The 17,988-nt window shown below is 34.1% G+C and overlaps 1 protein-coding gene across 2 annotated transcripts in view; it reads right to left on the bottom strand.

The window, feature by feature from the left end:
* The window catches only part of LOC113060185 (histone deacetylase 9-B-like), a 46,812-nt gene extending 30,197 nt beyond the window's left edge, over positions 1 to 16,615 (bottom strand). For both annotated transcript variants that reach the window (XM_026229074.1, XM_026229075.1), the window contains exons 1-2: positions 16,509 to 16,615; positions 16,152 to 16,277 (exon numbers count right to left, since the gene is read on the bottom strand). In XM_026229074.1, coding sequence (XP_026084859.1) covers positions 16,152 to 16,277; positions 16,509 to 16,548 — 166 coding nt within the window. In that variant the 5' untranslated portion in view covers positions 16,549 to 16,615. The remainder of the gene's footprint in view (positions 1 to 16,151; positions 16,278 to 16,508) is intronic.
* Positions 16,616 to 17,988: the final 1,373 nt, after the last annotated feature.

Genomic DNA, 17,988 nt, shown 5'->3' with positions numbered 1-17,988 from the left:
AAATATTGCTCTTTAGTTAATTAGATCAGACTGCAGCGTGTTTTTGTTCCATACTGGATGACGACCACTTTGTGAAGGAGAGGAGGTGTCAGTTCCAGAGTGTCTGCTCGCTCGCTTTACTTTGCTTCAAAGATCTCAGTCTCTTTTTTGTCTCTTATGTCTGTCTTTTTCTCTTTGCAACTTTTAGATCCAATAAATGGACAAGGTGCACTGTCTGACCAATAAAATATGTTTTTTTTTTTTTTTTCAATGATGGTGTGTCTGTGATTGTGCATTAGAGAGAGAGAGAGACATAGAATAATGTACTTTTTGACACAAAATAACTTTAAAATATCTAAAGAAATACACCTACACCTAAAAAACAACTAATTCTGAATCTCTTAGAATGAGAAAATGGTTCATAAAGAGAATAAACCAAGCAGTCAAATCATTTTCCCACTATGAAAGTAGTAGTAGTAAGAGTTAGCATAATAATAATTTAATAATTCATTAAAAAACAGTTAATAAGATGTGCCCATCAAAGTTATTGTAGTGTATGTTTTACTGCTTTTATACTTATTTCCAATTAAGCAATGTTAGCACGTGTGCTGCTATATAAAAATATTATTCGGAATATCAACCGACTTTGAATGTGATTCAGTTGTAGGAACGCGAATCACAGACACTCTGATATTCCTTAATACAACTTTACAACAAACAAGTGGGTAATGAGTAACATAAGGTAATGACTAGCTTACATTTTAGACCCAGAATTACCAGTTTCTTTGTCAAATTTTGCCCCATCAACTAAAATACTTTCAAACAAAGCCAAAGAGCAACCATTGCGTGTCCCAGAGCAACACATTGGCATTTTGTTTTAGGGTGAATCAGTGGTTTGAATGAATCATTTGCGTGAATGATTCAATGACTTAAAAGGTCACTGTTGCCAGCTACCGGCGAAACAATGTAACATGCAGAGTCATTGAAAATCTCCAAATAATAAAGGCCTGTTCATACCAAAGACTATAACTAGCCTATAAAGTTTTCTTCAATCCAATTCTAATTCTATTAGAATATATTGGTCACATTACACCTTTAGGGTAACAATAACAACACAAAGAAACCATACTGGAATCAGAAAAAAAAAAAAAAAAAAAACTTTTACAATTTCCCCACACAGATTTTGCAATGGATTCAAATTGGTTACGCAGATTCCTAAATATTTCCACACACAGACAACGGATTCAAGTGTGCAACACTGACCATAAGAAAGCTGCTTGGCTTAAAGGGGACTTCTGAGTGATCTGTGTGACTTCATACAGTATGTCGCTACACTACTCAAAAAGAACCTTTTTTACCTGCAAAATTTTTACCAAAATTACGTTTATGTGACAGCACCTTTTCTGGCAGTCTGTTTGAAATACAAAAAAATATGCAAGCTAAGTGACACCAGTGCTATATGGCTAATCAAATTAAAGTAATAACTGTTATAAAATGTTATATTAGTTTTAGTTAGATACAGCAGTGTTTTTTTTTTTCCAGTTTGGCAGGTTGAATGTCTTCTCTGACACAGAAGATGGTTCAATTCATGTGAAGATGGCTCGATTATAGAATTTTATATATATATATATATATATATATATATATATATATATATATATATATATATATATTTTTTTTTTTTTTTTAGTTTTATTTTTCGTTTACAATAATAACCCAGTTCATCATTTAAATAATGAAGAGTATGGGTGTGAGTCACTACAAAAGATCAGGAAATATATTCCATGTAAGAATATGTTTGTTTACCTATATGTGCTGTTTATGCACGGCTACATATTTGCTCCCCTCAGAGTTTCATCATAATTGTTTGTGGCATTAACAGCAGGATGTGCTCGTTTCAGGTTGCCTGTGCCAGGGGAGCCCGGTGCTGTAGGTGTACCTGGAAACAGATGAGAAATCTCTGTCCTCCCATGGGTCCCGGCTCATCTGGGGCAACACGCCTCACAGACAGACTGGCAACATTTCAGGTTCACGCTCACACACTTGCATCAGATCTCCTTCCCTCCTCCCACCTTCTTCGGAGGTTTTCCCTCTTCTGCTCACTGCCTTTCCGTCCATCACAAAGACCTGTTCAGTCTCCTTAGTGTGAATTCGTCACTTCAGTCCACTTCTATCCTCATACAGCCACTTGGTTGGCCACGTAGAAGCCCAAAGGCATCAACGCTGTTTATTGGAGGTCCAAACCCAATTAGCATCTCCATCTGGTTATATTCTCGGGGCATATTTCCGCTCCGTCTGATGATTTAGGCGCTGTGGCTTTATTAGGTTTCTCAGTTTAACCTCTGCTGGTATTTCCTTCAGGACATGTAGGTTGATGGTAAGGATCAGATAATGATAATGTGGAGAAAGTGTTTTTCTGTTCACTTCATCAATTTCAGTGGAAGTGTCTAATTATACGGCAACGAAAAGAAAAACCCTATTCACACATAGGCCATTGTCAAGGGACTGCATCTATCTTTATTTATTTTCTGTTTTAATTTTGTCATTATTTACTCACAATCATGTGGTTCCAAACTAGCATGACTTTCTTTCTTCTCCAAAATGCAAAAGATGATATTTTAAAAGATGCTTCATGGTATTTTGATATTTACAGTGAAAGTAAGGGGGTTCACCAGTGTCTTGCATTATGGACAAAAATACTTAGAAAAATAGAGAAAGATCACATTACATATATATTATGCCATTGAGATAAATGGGAATGCTTACAGGCTCTCTATGTATTACAGACCTCCAAGGAGTAAACACATATTGCATCATTTTTGTTATAAATTACATGTTCAGTAGGTGAAAGAAAATTTCTGCCATTTGAATAATTTATTATGTATTACTGTTTTGAAGAATGTTCTGTGGAAATAATTTCAAATCCCTGTTATGGATTATTTTCTCCCCAGACGAACGCTGCCATTTGCAGCCGTGATGACATCAGAAAACGCTCCTCAGCCCATTTCTATTGGTATTCTCTGTGCATTGCCTGCTTCTGAAGAGGCTTCGCTGTCTGTCCTTTCAGTGCTGTATTGATAAAGGTCTATAAATAGACATGTTGCTGTGCGTGTCACTAGAGGGGAAGGGACAGTTCACTGAAATCCCTCTGATCAATCAGAGCATGACTGCTGGAGCATATTGATTTACCTCACAATAACAGTCTGGCTAGATAGGGTTTAGAACAACGGCACAGCCTTTCTCTGACCTTTAACCTTTAAACAGTCTACATTCTTAACCTCAGCCCTTCAATGGAAAATATTTGACAACTACTGTACCATGTGGTCATCACCTGCCACAAATTGAATACATTATATATTGAAATAATTGGCACTTAAATTACCAAACAAGGAGGACCTTAATTTTTATTTTATTTTATTTTATTTTATTTTATTTTATTTTGAAATAAACTGACACTATTGTATAATCATATTCTAGCATTTGGTTTATCATTATTATTATTGATGATGATGCTAGTAATAATAGAGTGGTAGAATCTCTTTATAATATACTAATATAAATAACATTGTAAATATAAGTTCAAATCGGTTTAAGATGTCTAAGTCAGTCTTTCCCAACATAAAATTTTGAATTATAGTTTATGTTATACTTTTCATTGATAGTATGGGGCTCAGTGTGGGCTGATACTCACTAGAACTGGGAATTCTTTAATAGTCTGTTTCTTTTATTATAGAAATTATCGTCTTATAAACAGTCAACAGTCTTCTTCTGTCCCTGCTCATCAAGCAAAAATTTGGCTATATGGTAATTGATTTTATGTAATATTTAGAGATGCAGTCTGGCACAAAAATAAATAAATAAATAAATAAATAAATAAAACCAATCTTTAAACCTTTCGAATCAAATAGTCAATAAATCTTACATAATAATCTCATGTTTTTTTTTCTATTAATAATATAATATAATATAATATAATATAATATAATATAATATAATATAATATAATATAATATAATATAATATAATATAATATAATATAATATAATATAATATAATATAATATAATATATGAACTGGGTGCCACACAATTACAGATCAGAGATCACAATACAACAGTAGAATGCTGAGGCTCCTCACTGAGTTAATATGAGGGTTTTTTTCTCACAATAATCTCAACATCTCAATCTATCTCTCTGGAAACACATCCAATATCCTCACAAGCTATAACACGCACAAAACGTCTTTTTCCCCCTCCTGCTGAAAATCCAGTAATGCTTAATCCTTTACCTATTAAGGTAAGTTACTATTTTGGGAATACTATCTGCTTCACAAACAAATTGCTCAGTCTATGAGAATGTTAATAGTCATTATTTTCCTTGGCTTGAGTCTCCATGTGTAACACTATATTTAATTGATGTTTTCTTGATGAAATCACTGGACAGAAGGATTAACAATGAAGAAGTTACATTCTAAGCTCCATGTTTAGAAACTTACCATATACAGTAGCAAGAGTCAAATAAAAGTAAATGGTCTGAGAGCATTAATTTGACTCAGTAAATCAGATCCTGCCTATGCTTTTAGAGAGAAAAGCTTTCAGGAATGCGCAGTTGAGCATCAATACAATCTGATCCCATCTCATTTGGTGTATATGTGCAAAAACTTGGGGGAAAACAGGAAATTATACATTGCAACAAAGGAAAAGACAAATTTCCTTGACTGCTATTGTCCTGGATGTTACCACCTACGCCAGTGTGGCTTTCCATGACCAGGGTGAATCAGCTTTCCTAGAAAAAGTGTAAAGCACAGTGAACAAAACAGAGGACAAATTCTTCCTGTTATTATTTGCAGAGAAGAATATATGGCATTCTCAGCTGAGGGTGACTCATGTTTGGATGACAACATAATGATAACTGAGCTTTTTCAGAATGAAAACCTCAGATTTGTATTCTTTAAAAAATAAAAAAATTCAGACTGAACCAAGTTCTTCTTGCATGCTATCTGTTACAAAGGGAGTGTAAGAACGGAGTTAAAGATCCATCTGAAGGCTTTTTTACAAGCGTAGTCAAAACAGGCAGGGTCAAACTCCAGTAAACAGGTATAATCCAGGGCAAACAAAAGAGTAATCCAATAAACAGGCAATGGCAGGGCAGGCAGCAGACGTTGACTGGGGCTAAAATGTCCCTTAGTTTTGTTGTGGCCATGAGACAATAACTCATGGGATCATGATAATATGTCGTAGCCACGAGATATTAATTTGTGGGAACGTCATATTAACTCGTGGAAATGTGATATTATGTCGTGGCCACAAGATAATTTTGTCAAGCTAATGACATCCTTATGTCGTGGCCTCGAGATGCTATGTTGAGGAAACAACATCCATTTCTCATGGCCACGACTTTCTTATGTTGAGGGAACGACATACTGTATTTTTCTTGTGGCCATGAGTTTAATGTGTAAACGAACCTGTGTGACCATAGCAGACCGGGATTATCAGAGATGGATAAAACATTTTTATAAACATTGAACATTTAATTTTATATTTGTATATTATTATTATTATTATTATTATTATTATTACATTAACTTATTAGAGCTTTATTTTATATGTATTGTTATATATGCTCATTTCCATTTTTAATTTGTGTACAGTTTTACCTACTTAACTTACCTTTGTATAATTATGATATTATTTGCTAGCCTGCCATATATTTTGCAAATAAACGCCTCACAATTATGCAATAAAGTTTTGACTTTATGACTGTATTATTCCCACGTGATGATAAATGAGCGTGTTGTGTTTTCAAGGAAAATATGTGAATAATTAATTCCACAACGAAACTATATAAAAACTATACACTATCGTATTTATAATTATCATCTGTTGATTTGCCAAAATAAATTGCAATATGTGTTAAATTTAAAGTTTGTTTAATTAATATATAAGACAAAATTACTGTCAAAGTGATTTTTGGAATCCAGTCCACTCAAATGTATTGTATCAATATTAAATAGTGTTTATTGCATTAATTAAATAAATATGTTATATTATTATTATTATTATTATTATTATTATTATTAAGTATACAGCATTTATATACAGTGTTGTGAAAACCTACTTTTAAAAGTAATGCATTACAATATTGTGTTACTCCCTAAAAAAGTAACTTTTTATGGAAAGTAATGCGTTACATTGTTTTTAATATAAGAAGTTCTACTTATAGCTAATTTAAAAGCCCTTTCACACCAAAACGTGTAATGAATAAACCTCAGGCTGAAGGAGAAGTAAATTCACATCTGTACAGGAGAACACAGGAGAAGAAGGTTCAACACTTCAGCTATATTTTGTTTATTAGAACTGGATCATCAAAGGTCAGAAGCAAAGACATTTAATTATTATAGTTATTTAATTTATTAAATTATTACAGGTTAGTGTTTGCATTTCCCTGTTTTAATTAATTTTGATGAATATTATTATTTTTATTTTTTTTTATTTTTTTTTTGGATACATTAATGCACATTCATATTTAGTCTAGATCGTGTTCACACAGGGCAAACAATGTCTTTGTACTTCCGATTTCTCCCGGAGACTTGTCAGTCAATAAATGGGAAAACAAACTGGAGTTCGTTTTTTTTAAAAAGTAACTCAGATATTTTATTGTAAATTAAAAAGTAATGCATTTCTTTTTATAGTTACTTTAAAAAGTAAACTGATTACGTAACTCGCGTTACTTGTAATTCGTTACCCCCAACACTGAATAAACTATTCTCTGAAAGTGCATAAATAATTTTGATAACCAGTGTAAATCTTGCTATGGTTCTGATTGCAGTGTTTTGAATGTGTGTCTACCTTGTATCTGAAAAATAATCATTATAAACTACTTTTTAAAATGACTCTTTCTTTCTCTCTCTCACACACACACACAATCTCTTCTTGTTATCCCTGTGATGTTGTGTGGGAGTAATGGGTCTTCATTATTAATTGTCAGAGGAGCTCCCAGAAGCCTGTTATGAGGAGTGGGATACAGATCAGAGGGCACATCAGGTCAGCCCACTCATTTGGCCAGAAGCTCTCAGTGCCGTAACCTCCTACAGAATATTTCTAGAGAGCACGTTCACCCCATCCATCCTGTGCATCATTTATCCTTCTTGAGCCCTCCTTCCTCTCCCTTCCCAAAACGCTCAACACAAATAAAGAATATTTTAATAACTGTTATAATGCACATACATGCACATACATACATTATCTAATAACAAAATAAACATAATAAATGGAGTGTGTACATAAAAGTCCTTATTAAACGTCTCACTGAGGCAAAAATATATAATCATATCAAAATTAATGGCAATATGGTATATGAAAACTTTAAAGAAAATTTGCTCACCCTCAGAAAAAGAAAAAAAGATTTTCTTCATCAGAACAGATTTAGAGAAATTTAGCTTTAAATGGATCCTCTGCAGGGAATGGGTGCCGTCAGAATGAGTCCCAACACCTGATAAAAACATCACAAAAATCCAAGTGTAGTCTCCACAACTCAAAAAGCTGCATGTTTGTATTGAACAAATCCATCATGAAGACTTTTTTATGCGTCAAGCCATTCCGTCTGACTAAAATACAAGTTTTCTATCCGCAATATTGCTTTGTCAAAGTGAAAAAGTCTCATCTGAATCAGGAGAGAAATGTGCACAGATCAAGCATTGTTCAAAATTGAAAACAGTTCTAAACAAATATTTTTATCAGCAGAGAAATCCACTGGAGCAGCATGTGATGTAATATTAAATTACTCCAAATCTGTTCTAATAAAGAAACAAACTCATCTACATCTTAGATGGCCTGAGGGTACATTTTCAGAAATATTTCATTTTTGGGTGAACTATTCCTTAAAGTCATCATTTCAGAAATTATTTTAATCAGCTGGTGTCAAGGTGATTTTTTTTTTTTTAATAGTATTATTAAAACAAAATATTATTTGTTTTATATTTTATTATGCAATTAAAAGGCATAAATACTTTTAAGTGTGACTTAAATGTCCAAATACTATGGTTGTGACTTTTGGTGTAAAAAAGTCATATCAGTTTCCTTTTGTAAATGATTAAATTCTGCTTTTGAGTTTTGCTACCCTTTCATATCACCATTTACACAGGGAAGTGAATGTTTATGTATAGACACAGTGATTCACATGCACATACACCACATGCTGTGTTTAGGAGTGGTTTCAGAGAACCTAACCGACTCCTTTCATCCTAGATCTAGTTCTGCCCTGGACTTTCCAATTCAACCACTACAATGTCAGACAGACTAACAAGCTGTAAACCTCTCTATCTTTGTTCTTTCTCTCTTGCGGTCTTTAAGACAGTGGTAAGAAAATCAACAGTCTCCCCCTGAGGTAACTACTGTATGAGATTTGCTGACTTTCCACTACAAACAGAATCAAACAAATGCAGTTGCACAAGTAAACATGACATCAGAGCCACTAGCTGCATCCCTGGCCAGGGCAGCTGGACTGTGGCAATCCTTAAAATAGCATTGCAGCAATCAGAGAAAGAAACACCACCGCCTTTATCAGCCTAATAATCAAGCTGTAGATGACAAAAAAAAGAAAAGAAAAGCAAGTGAGTGACATAAATGGAAAGACTGTAGAATAGCCTATATGTTGCAAATATATGCAAAAAGTGCCACAAGCTTATATAGAGAGGAACATAAGATACTAGGACACTATAAAGGATCATATGCATGCACATAAAATGAGACTCTGCACTAAAGATTGTGTGCAATGCAACTTAGAAATCTACATAAAGAAACAACAAAAAAGAGAGACAGACAGAGAGAGAGAGGGGGGTCAACATAAAAAGATTACCATCAAGATTAACAGCATGAAAGATAGTGTGAACTAGCCAAATCAAGTTTCTGGCAAGAGGCAATTTTTCCACAAAGCAAAACTGCTCTGAACTGTAGCACATATCTGCCAGTCAGAAGATATCTGATGTATAATAAATGAAGCAGGATTTTTGGACAAATGAGATTTCAAAATAGAAACCAAACCAGACCCTTTCTGCAGGTTACATTTATATGCCAACAGGTGGCAACAAGTGACTACCTTTATAGGCTAGTTACTGAATCATTAATTCAACCAATTTGTTCAAAGCACACATTGATTAAGCGATGAAATAACCATTCTATATATTATAAATGGGTGTGGCAAGAATGAAATACAGATGTACTGCAAATACATCTGTATAAATAACAGTAAATAGCGGTCTAAAGTTCTATTGCGCTTGAAAATAAAGTACCACCTGCACTAAATATAACCAATTGTTTTAACAAAAACAAATATAAGAAGAAGAAAAATTAGCATTTACTGAACATGTCTCTGAGCTCTTATTTTGACTTTTATTTCATGGGACTCACACCCGGGTGCTCTGCATTGAATGTGCAGTGCTGTATGTACCAGGTAAGCTACAGATCAAGTTTACAATATCAGAAAAGCAATACATATGGTGATGGTTATTGGTGCAAATGTCAAAATGTATTAGTTTACAAATTATGGAAAAGGTATTTTGAGGTACCATAGTATTATACAAGATCCATGTTAACTTTTTTCCCGCCATTGACGAGTTATATCATCTTTTAGAAGACAACGGTTCCCTGCCAAAGACAAGTTTTTATGACTTTCTGTCATTACCATGTTATACAAATTAAAAAAAATATTTAAAAAAATAAATTAATTAATTAAAAGGTGTTGCTGTTTTACTGTATGTATTGTTTGTATCAGTTATGTATAGGTTTTTTACTGATGTTTTTTTTTTGTGTGTGTGTGTTTTATTTGTATTTATTTTTTATTTTTTTGTGGGTGGGGGGTGGTAGAAAATATATGGTAGGACAGCTAACATATTTTGATGCATACAAAGATTTGCTTAGAAATTAAACAAGTTAGGAGTGAGTCATTTAACCATTCACACGAGCAATTTAAAAACACTGATTAATTCAGTAATGCTGTTAACTGTGTGTCTGCAGAGAGCAGTAAATTCTGATTGCTTCATTTTGGACTATTTTCACTGGCGCAGTAGTAATATTGTGTTGATTTAATGTATCTGTTTAATTTTTCCAACAGTGGACATACAGTACATGCACCACAGGACAGTTTTCTTTTCTTTTCTTTTCTTTTCTTTTCTTTTCTTTTCCCTCTGAATGATTCATCATAAATAAATGTAATTTACACCACATTTCAGATCACAATTCATTCCATACTAGAACTGACATTTTTTAAATAAAGTTCTGACTCCCTTATCTTGCTGAGGCATTAACTATCAATATTATGTGTAAAAATGTTACTACGTATTATTTCTTGTTTATTTTATTTTAGCAATATCACACTCACAATCATGCTGTTTGTCTGAATATCAGCATCACTGCAATTTGGCTGTACAATGCTCTTTTTTCATTTTGCTTAAATATTTTCTGCTTTGACAGTGCTTGTGTTTGGAATTATATTGCATATAGTTAGAACATGGACAATACAAACAATATACAGAAGCCTCCTGTCAATCACACTCTTCTGGGGTATATCGCTGCCCTGCTTTAGACACCAAAACAGGGGCACCACTTAGTGCGACTGAAGCATGTGGAAACTTAAAGCAACTTCACATTTCTCATTTCATGCCTTTTTATCCTCTACTGGATAGAAGTTGCACTACACATAAAAGACTAGAACAAAGGGCCGTCCAATCACAGAGCGTGGTGACCTGGGCCCCGAGGATGATGGGACCTGGTTCCCCCCAAATGTCTGTTACTACTATCAGGGTCAAAACAGGTATGTGTGGTAATGGGAATCACAGATGTCGTGCTGAGCTGGAATGCAGTCGGTCGCACCTGTCTTATGGATAGCCGCTAAGATTCAAAGGTTTTGAAATGTTAACTTCCAGCTAGACCTATTACACAAATGTCAAAGTGTTCAGTGGAGTCATTTTTATTTATTTTAGTAAAATTATACTGTAGTTAATTCCAATAATTTTTTATTTTTAATTTTTTGGAGAGAAGTTCAGATTATTAGCTGAAGATGAGAGAAGGCGTAGTAAATTAGGCCTAGCCTAAAATAACTCAACCTTCAATGTCGGAGGTATTTTATGACCCTCCAGAGAGTGGAAGAATTAGTTCTCTTTCCTTAAGACTTCTCTTGCCCTCAACTTAACAGACAGTCCTGTAATAATTAATTACACTCATTATTACTCAGTGTGTCAGTCCTCACTGTAAGCAGAGATATTGCCCCAAAGCCAAGGTTTTTAAAATGTTGTAATCTATCATCTGTTCACTTTTACTTTAAATTTCTGTGTGCTCAGTGAGTTACAACATGAAACTTTAGTGATTTGCCGATATAACTTTTGTTCAGTATTACCCAAATTCAGATTATTCTTTGCAATAAAAGCTTTAAAATACGTATATATTGTTATCCCCCACCCCGCTTTTGAAATTAAACAGTTTCAAAGCCTTTTCAAACTCACTAGTTTCTTTCATGTGGCTACTAATGATTTCCAACAGTTTGATTATATATTTATATTTTATTAGCATTGTATTAACATTAATTTCCTTTGCATTTTGTGTCCTAAATAAACTTAATATGCAATAATATTTAATTCATTTTTTTGATATTTGCCTTTTCTTCACACATCATGCCTCATATTTCAAATCAAGAATGCATTTCACCGACACTGCTGTCTTTATAAATTATAAATTTAAAATAAAAAAATAATACATTTATGCATTTAACAGACGCTTTTTTCCAAAGCAACTTACAGTGCATTCAGGCTATCAATTTTTACCTATCATGTGTTCCCAGGGAATCAAACCCCCAACCTTGCGCTTGATAGCGCAGTGCTCTACCAATTTAGCTACAGGAACACTTTTCGTGCTTTTTTTATTTTATTCTATTTTTATGGTTTTATGGTCTTTATGGTTACTAAGTACACTAGGTTTAAAAAAAAAAAGGGTTAGAATTTTTGGATTGTGCTAGAAATTAGAGGACTTTTGTTATGTGTGTAAAAATGCAGGCAAATAATTTTCACATAATAAATACAGAATTAGTGTAAGTTTATTTCATTAATAAAAATGTAATTAATATTGTATGATGGACTGTTATATTTTAACAGATAAATGCAAACCAAAAATAAAATACCACTGTTAAAATGTATAACTGAAATAAAAGCAAAAATAAATAAAAGGCACAGTAAAAAGTAGTTTAGGTACCAGTGTTCAATATTAACTAGTTGCTTATTAGCATGCATGTTACTAGCATATTGACTGTTTGGTACTTATAAAGCACATATTAATATTCTGCATGACCATATTATACATCCTAGCCAATACCTAAACTTAACAACTACATTACTAACTATTAATAAGAAGTATTAAGAGTTTACTGAGGCAAAATAGTTAATAGTTAGTTAGTGAGAATTGGTCCCCACTCCCCACATTAAAATGTGACAAAGCTGTGGCCTTCATATAAAAAGATCCATAAAGGTTGGAGTAAGCAGACAAATAGCTGCGTGACCGTGAGTTAGGCTCGTCTGTATTCTGCCAGCACACAGCAGCAGTAGAGAGATGAGTATGACATGTGCGAAGGGCCACTTTTTTCATGAGAGATGAAGCAAACCACAGATGCATTTGCACAGAATTATCACACATTTATGCACACGTTTTCTGTCTCAAACACACATAGACACAAAACCTGTCCGGTTTTTTTTTTTTTTTTTGCCTCCTTTCATATCAACGAGCCTTATAAATAGCAGCCTTGACAGAAACTAAAGATGCAGTACATTTTGCATGTTGATGGAGGGGTTAGAGTTATTGCTTCTTTTATCTTGTAGCAGCAGGTGGCAAAACTCAGTGGCCACGGTTTAATTCACTAATCCAGTCACTCCTCAGGCAATTCTGTAGATTGAGAATGCACAGACCATCAACAAGTTTCCAAGGGCTTCTTTCAATCCCAAAGTGGGTCTATGGCAAAAGACTATCCAAAAAGCTGCTCATTGAATTGTGTATTCAGGGATGTGTGCTGGTGAATGCAAGTTGTTTACCTACCGCTATGGAGATAGACAGCTCTGTTACTTTAAAATCTGATACTGTTGCTTAGAGACCATGTTCTGCGTCAAGTCTGAAATGGCTCCCAATATAGAGCACAATAGCTCTCATTCTGCTTAGCTCCACCCCTGTCTGCACTCTTATTGATTGATCTCCAAATGGATTCAATCTAAGATTAGATCAGTGGTATGTATGTAAGCTCATCATTATGGGGGCACTAAGATTCATGACATATTCTGATCCATTTTGGACCACACATTAGAAATCGACTCATGCTGCTCTCATTATCTGGGTGCATTATATCCTAACTCTGTTTGACTAGGAAATATTTACTTCGAGGTACACGCGCTTCAGTATATCAAGGGCTGATGAGGTGAATGTGTCTTTCATATGGTCTGGCTAATCACCCACTGAGTAAGAGCAGCCCTACTACACGTGTCTTTCTTCCATTTCTGAGAAACCAACAAATTACAAAAGATTACAAAAGCTTTTCAGTTTTTAGAGTCAAACAGGAAGCTCGTGAAAGGACATCTTATGAATGTACTGTATCTTATTTGTGCAAGGATGTGTTGAAGCTTTCAGCGTTTCCTCTTTCAGGCACATTACACTTCCCCATCCAAGTTTCTCTCTCACAATAACAGCTACCAAATCCCTGCCCACACTCCAGTACTTCACAATGAAGAACCAAAAGGATATACAAGTTAGGAAAAAAGAGTTTGTATATACACACACAAATTTTTTAAAGTCTGGGGTTGAAATGATTTTTTATGTCTTTGAGAGAAGTTTCTTATGCTCACCAAGGCTGCATTTATTTGATCAAAAATACATTCAAACATATTATTACAATACAAAATAAGTTTTTCAACAGTTATTACCTAACCTATAATTATTACAAAATATTACTATTACACTATTATAATGAACCCTATTCGTATTTTAATATATTTTATAATTTAATATATTTCATTTTAGCAGCCATTACTCCCAACCTTAGTGTTACATTACTGTTGAAAAAAGTTGTATTGCTTAATATTTTTGTGCAAACTCTGAGCAAGCATGCAAAAAGAATAATAATAATAATGCAAATGACGTCATAAGACAGTAAACGCTTTTTTAATTTATCTACATATGCAACAGCAACAAAAGAAGTGCCTCTAAGACACTAACCTCATACTAATACTATATAAATATATCAAAATATATAATTTTAGATAACAAATGTTCGTTTTTTTGCAGTTTTGCAGATTTAAAATTAAGCATTCTTGTCACTTTTTTTTTGCAATGTGTAGTTTTGTTGAGTAAGTTATTTGTTTGTCATAAAGTATAAATAAATAAAGTATAAATAAATAAAATAACTGCACTTGTTAAAATTACAAATGACCTGCTTCTTGTGTCAGATCAAGGCTGCATCTCATTTCTAGTCTTTCTTGATCTTAGTGCTGTGTTCGACACCATAGATCATGACATACTCATAGATAGATTACAAAACTATACAGGTATTAAGGGCAGGCTCTAAGATGGTTTAGATCCTACCAGTCCGATCGCTACAATTTTGTTTACTTAAATGGGGTGTCATCTCATTTATCTTCAGTAAAATATGGAGTGCCACAAGGATCCATCCTAGGTCCCCTTCTATTTTCAATATACATGTTGCCCCTTGGTAATATTATTAGAAAATACGGAATTAGCTTCCACTGTTATGCTGATGATACTCAGCTATATATCTCAACGAGACCAGATGAAACTTCTCAATTATCTAAGCTAACAGAGTGTGTTAAAAAAGGAAAAGATTGGATGACAAATAATTTTCTCCAATTAAATTTGGATAAGAAAGAGATATTAATTATTGGACCAAAAAACACTACACAGAATAGTGTAGATTACAATCTGCAACTAGACAGAAATCTGCGTGTTATATTAGACAGCAATTTGTCTTTTGAAAATCATATTTCCCATGTTTCAAAAACTGCTTTCTTCCATCTAAAAATTGCCAAGCTACGAAACATGTTATCTGTTTCTGATGCAGAAAAGCTAGTTTATGCATTTATGACCTCTATACTGGACTATTGTAATGCACTTTTAGGTGGTTGTCCTGCATCTTCAATAAACAAGCTACAGGTAGTCCAAAATGCAGCAGCTAGAGTCCTTACGGGGTCAAGAAAATATGATCATATTGCCCCAATTTTACAGTCTCTGCACTGGCTACCTATTAAGTTCCATATCAGTTACAAATTATCATTACTTACCTATAAGGCCCTAAATGGTTTAGCTCCAGCGTACCTAACTAGCCTTCTACCACGTTACAACCCATCACGCACCCTAAGGTCACAAAACGCTGGACTTTTGGTAGTTCCTAGGATAGCAAAGTCCACCAAAGGAGGTAGAGCTTTCTCACATTTGGCTCCCAAACTCTGGAATAGCCTCCCTGATACTCTTCGGGGTTCAGACACACTCTTTCTGTTTAAATCTAGATTAAAAACGCATCTCTTTCGCCATGCATTTGAATAATCTATCTCTTAAATTGTGAGTGTAGTTGCATCTGATCAAATGTGCATTTAATTCATTAGCTTGGGTTAAAATAATTTTACTTTGTTGGATCAGCAGCTATGCTAATGATGTCTGTATTTTGTTTCTATGTTTTTGGTAACTAGGATTTACACAAGCTCCAATATGGATCCAGAACACCTGAGAAGAGATGATGCTGACCATCAGAGGACCTCAGATGATGCTAACCCTGAATCAACAAACAGAACTAACAAATAGTGCTACAAGTGTGACTGCATCATATAATAATTATTAATGAATAATATTAATAATGTTCATCGTCTGGCTGACTACGTCTTGTATTAATTTTTCTAAAAAAATCCTGTCAAACGTGCACAAACTGACAGTCACCACCATAAGCTACTACTAAATTTTGTAGAAACATCATTTTCTGTAAAGTTGCTTTGTAACGATTTGTATTGTAAAAAGTGCTATACAAATAAACTTGAATTAAATTGAATTGAATTGAATTGAATTGAATAAAGTCTAATACCTTTTCATAGTTTACACAAAACCTCAGTGCTTGTCAGAGAGACGGATAATAGATTCCACTCACCGTAGCCCCAGACAGAGCGGCCTGGCCTGGTTAGAGTTTTAAAGGGAAAGGGGTGACCTCTTCTGCCCCATCCTGATGCCCCATAGAATCTGTGTACCATGTAGTCTTCATAACCTTCACCTAAACCTGTTATTACAGGAATAATTTGAAAGAGAATCATGTTTACAATATGGAACAGTTATTCATGCTTCAGTGTTACTTTGAAATCTACAATAATACACTATACTGTAATCATGTGACACATAGTCTAGCTTGTATTTTTCATAATGCTATTATCATTTTATGATAATGCTAAGAGTTTTTTATATTCATAATGCTCCTATTAGTCAGGTTATCAACAGTTTATGGCGCACTTACCACACTTGATCTTCATGATGAAATCATGTCTCTGTTGCATTATTATTCATCTGAGATCAATCAAGCATACGCGCACCTCATTCATACACACTCATACACTGAGCATTCCTGTCAGAATGTTACCCGTAGAGGAAATGGTGTCTGAGGGCACATCTGAAATTCTAAGATCACTTAAAATTATCTGAGGATATGAAAAAGTCACGTTCTCACAATTCCCCTTTCTCCATCTCAGTGGTTTGAAAGGATTGAAACAGCAGTGATGTGAGTCACTGACTGCCTCTCACTTACTGTCACACATTACAGCACATTCACGGTCCCACATTACTGTCAGAAACGGTCACGGCTTCAACGCTACAACATATTTCGGTGACACCTCATAACACCTGTGTAATAAAAAGCATAATACAACAGTTAGTTCCAGTCTTGAATTTAACTGGCAGAGTTGCTTCCTAGTGCTAATACCAGTACAACAGTACCTGCATGCTTTAACGGAGGCTTTGGTTCTGGAAGTATTTTTTCCCAGTTATTTTAACAAAAGAGATTTCAAGATGCCTTTTAAAGAGTTGTAAGCCATGAACCAATCCAACAAACTACAAGGTGACATTTCAACATTTCAAACTTTGATTTGAAATTAAAAAAAAATTAAATCAGTCAGAAAGTGTATTTTACAGATTTGATGAGGAAAATAATTGCTCTATAAATGAAATAATAAAAATAAAAGCAATGAAAAAATATAGATTTAGTGCAAAGTATGCATATATTGACTCAATGATGTCCTTCACAGTGCTTTGTGAGGGTGGGCAGGCACTAAAGAGTTCTTTTGGAGCAATCTGCTGTTTCAATTCTTTGGTGGAGATTTTTGGAGAATTGAATTACTCTTTAAACACAATTATATATTAAAAAAAAAATAATAATTTAAAATAACTTGTAAACTGATTGCTTTAACAGAAGCGAGTACTGCTGATTAACATCCTTGTACTGTAGATTAAATTAAAATTAAAATTAAAAAAAGTAAATGTATGCATTTAGCAGACGCTTTTATCAAAAGTGACTTACAGTGCATTCAGGCTATCAATTTTTACATATCATGTGTTCCCGGGGGAATCGAACCCCCAACCTTGCACTTGATTAGGCAGTGCTCTACCACTTGAGCTACAGGAACATAGATCACAAGTTTGTGTTAAAAGGTTTGTAAATTATCATCAAAAACCAAAAAGTCTGGTATAACGAAACACTTCAGTGGGATTTTTTGTGACCCAACTGTTGCTGATAACAGCACTGGACCTTTCACAGTTTGCATCACTCCGCATCTCTGTTTGACTGTTTGACAATAAATGACGAGTCATTAAAATCAGTTACTCAAGTGATTCATTCAATACACTGATTCATTCAGGAATGAAAAGCCACTGTTGTTAGTAGATTTGCGACGAATAATTCGTCTGTTCAGTGTTCATTAGCGGCAGCGTTGCCAGGTCTGTAA

The sequence above is a fragment of the Carassius auratus genome, chromosome 41, assembly GCF_003368295.1.
Source record: "Carassius auratus strain Wakin chromosome 41, ASM336829v1, whole genome shotgun sequence".
Taxonomy (NCBI): Eukaryota; Metazoa; Chordata; class Actinopteri; order Cypriniformes; family Cyprinidae; genus Carassius; species Carassius auratus.
This window is presented reverse-complemented; position numbering and strand designations above follow the sequence as displayed.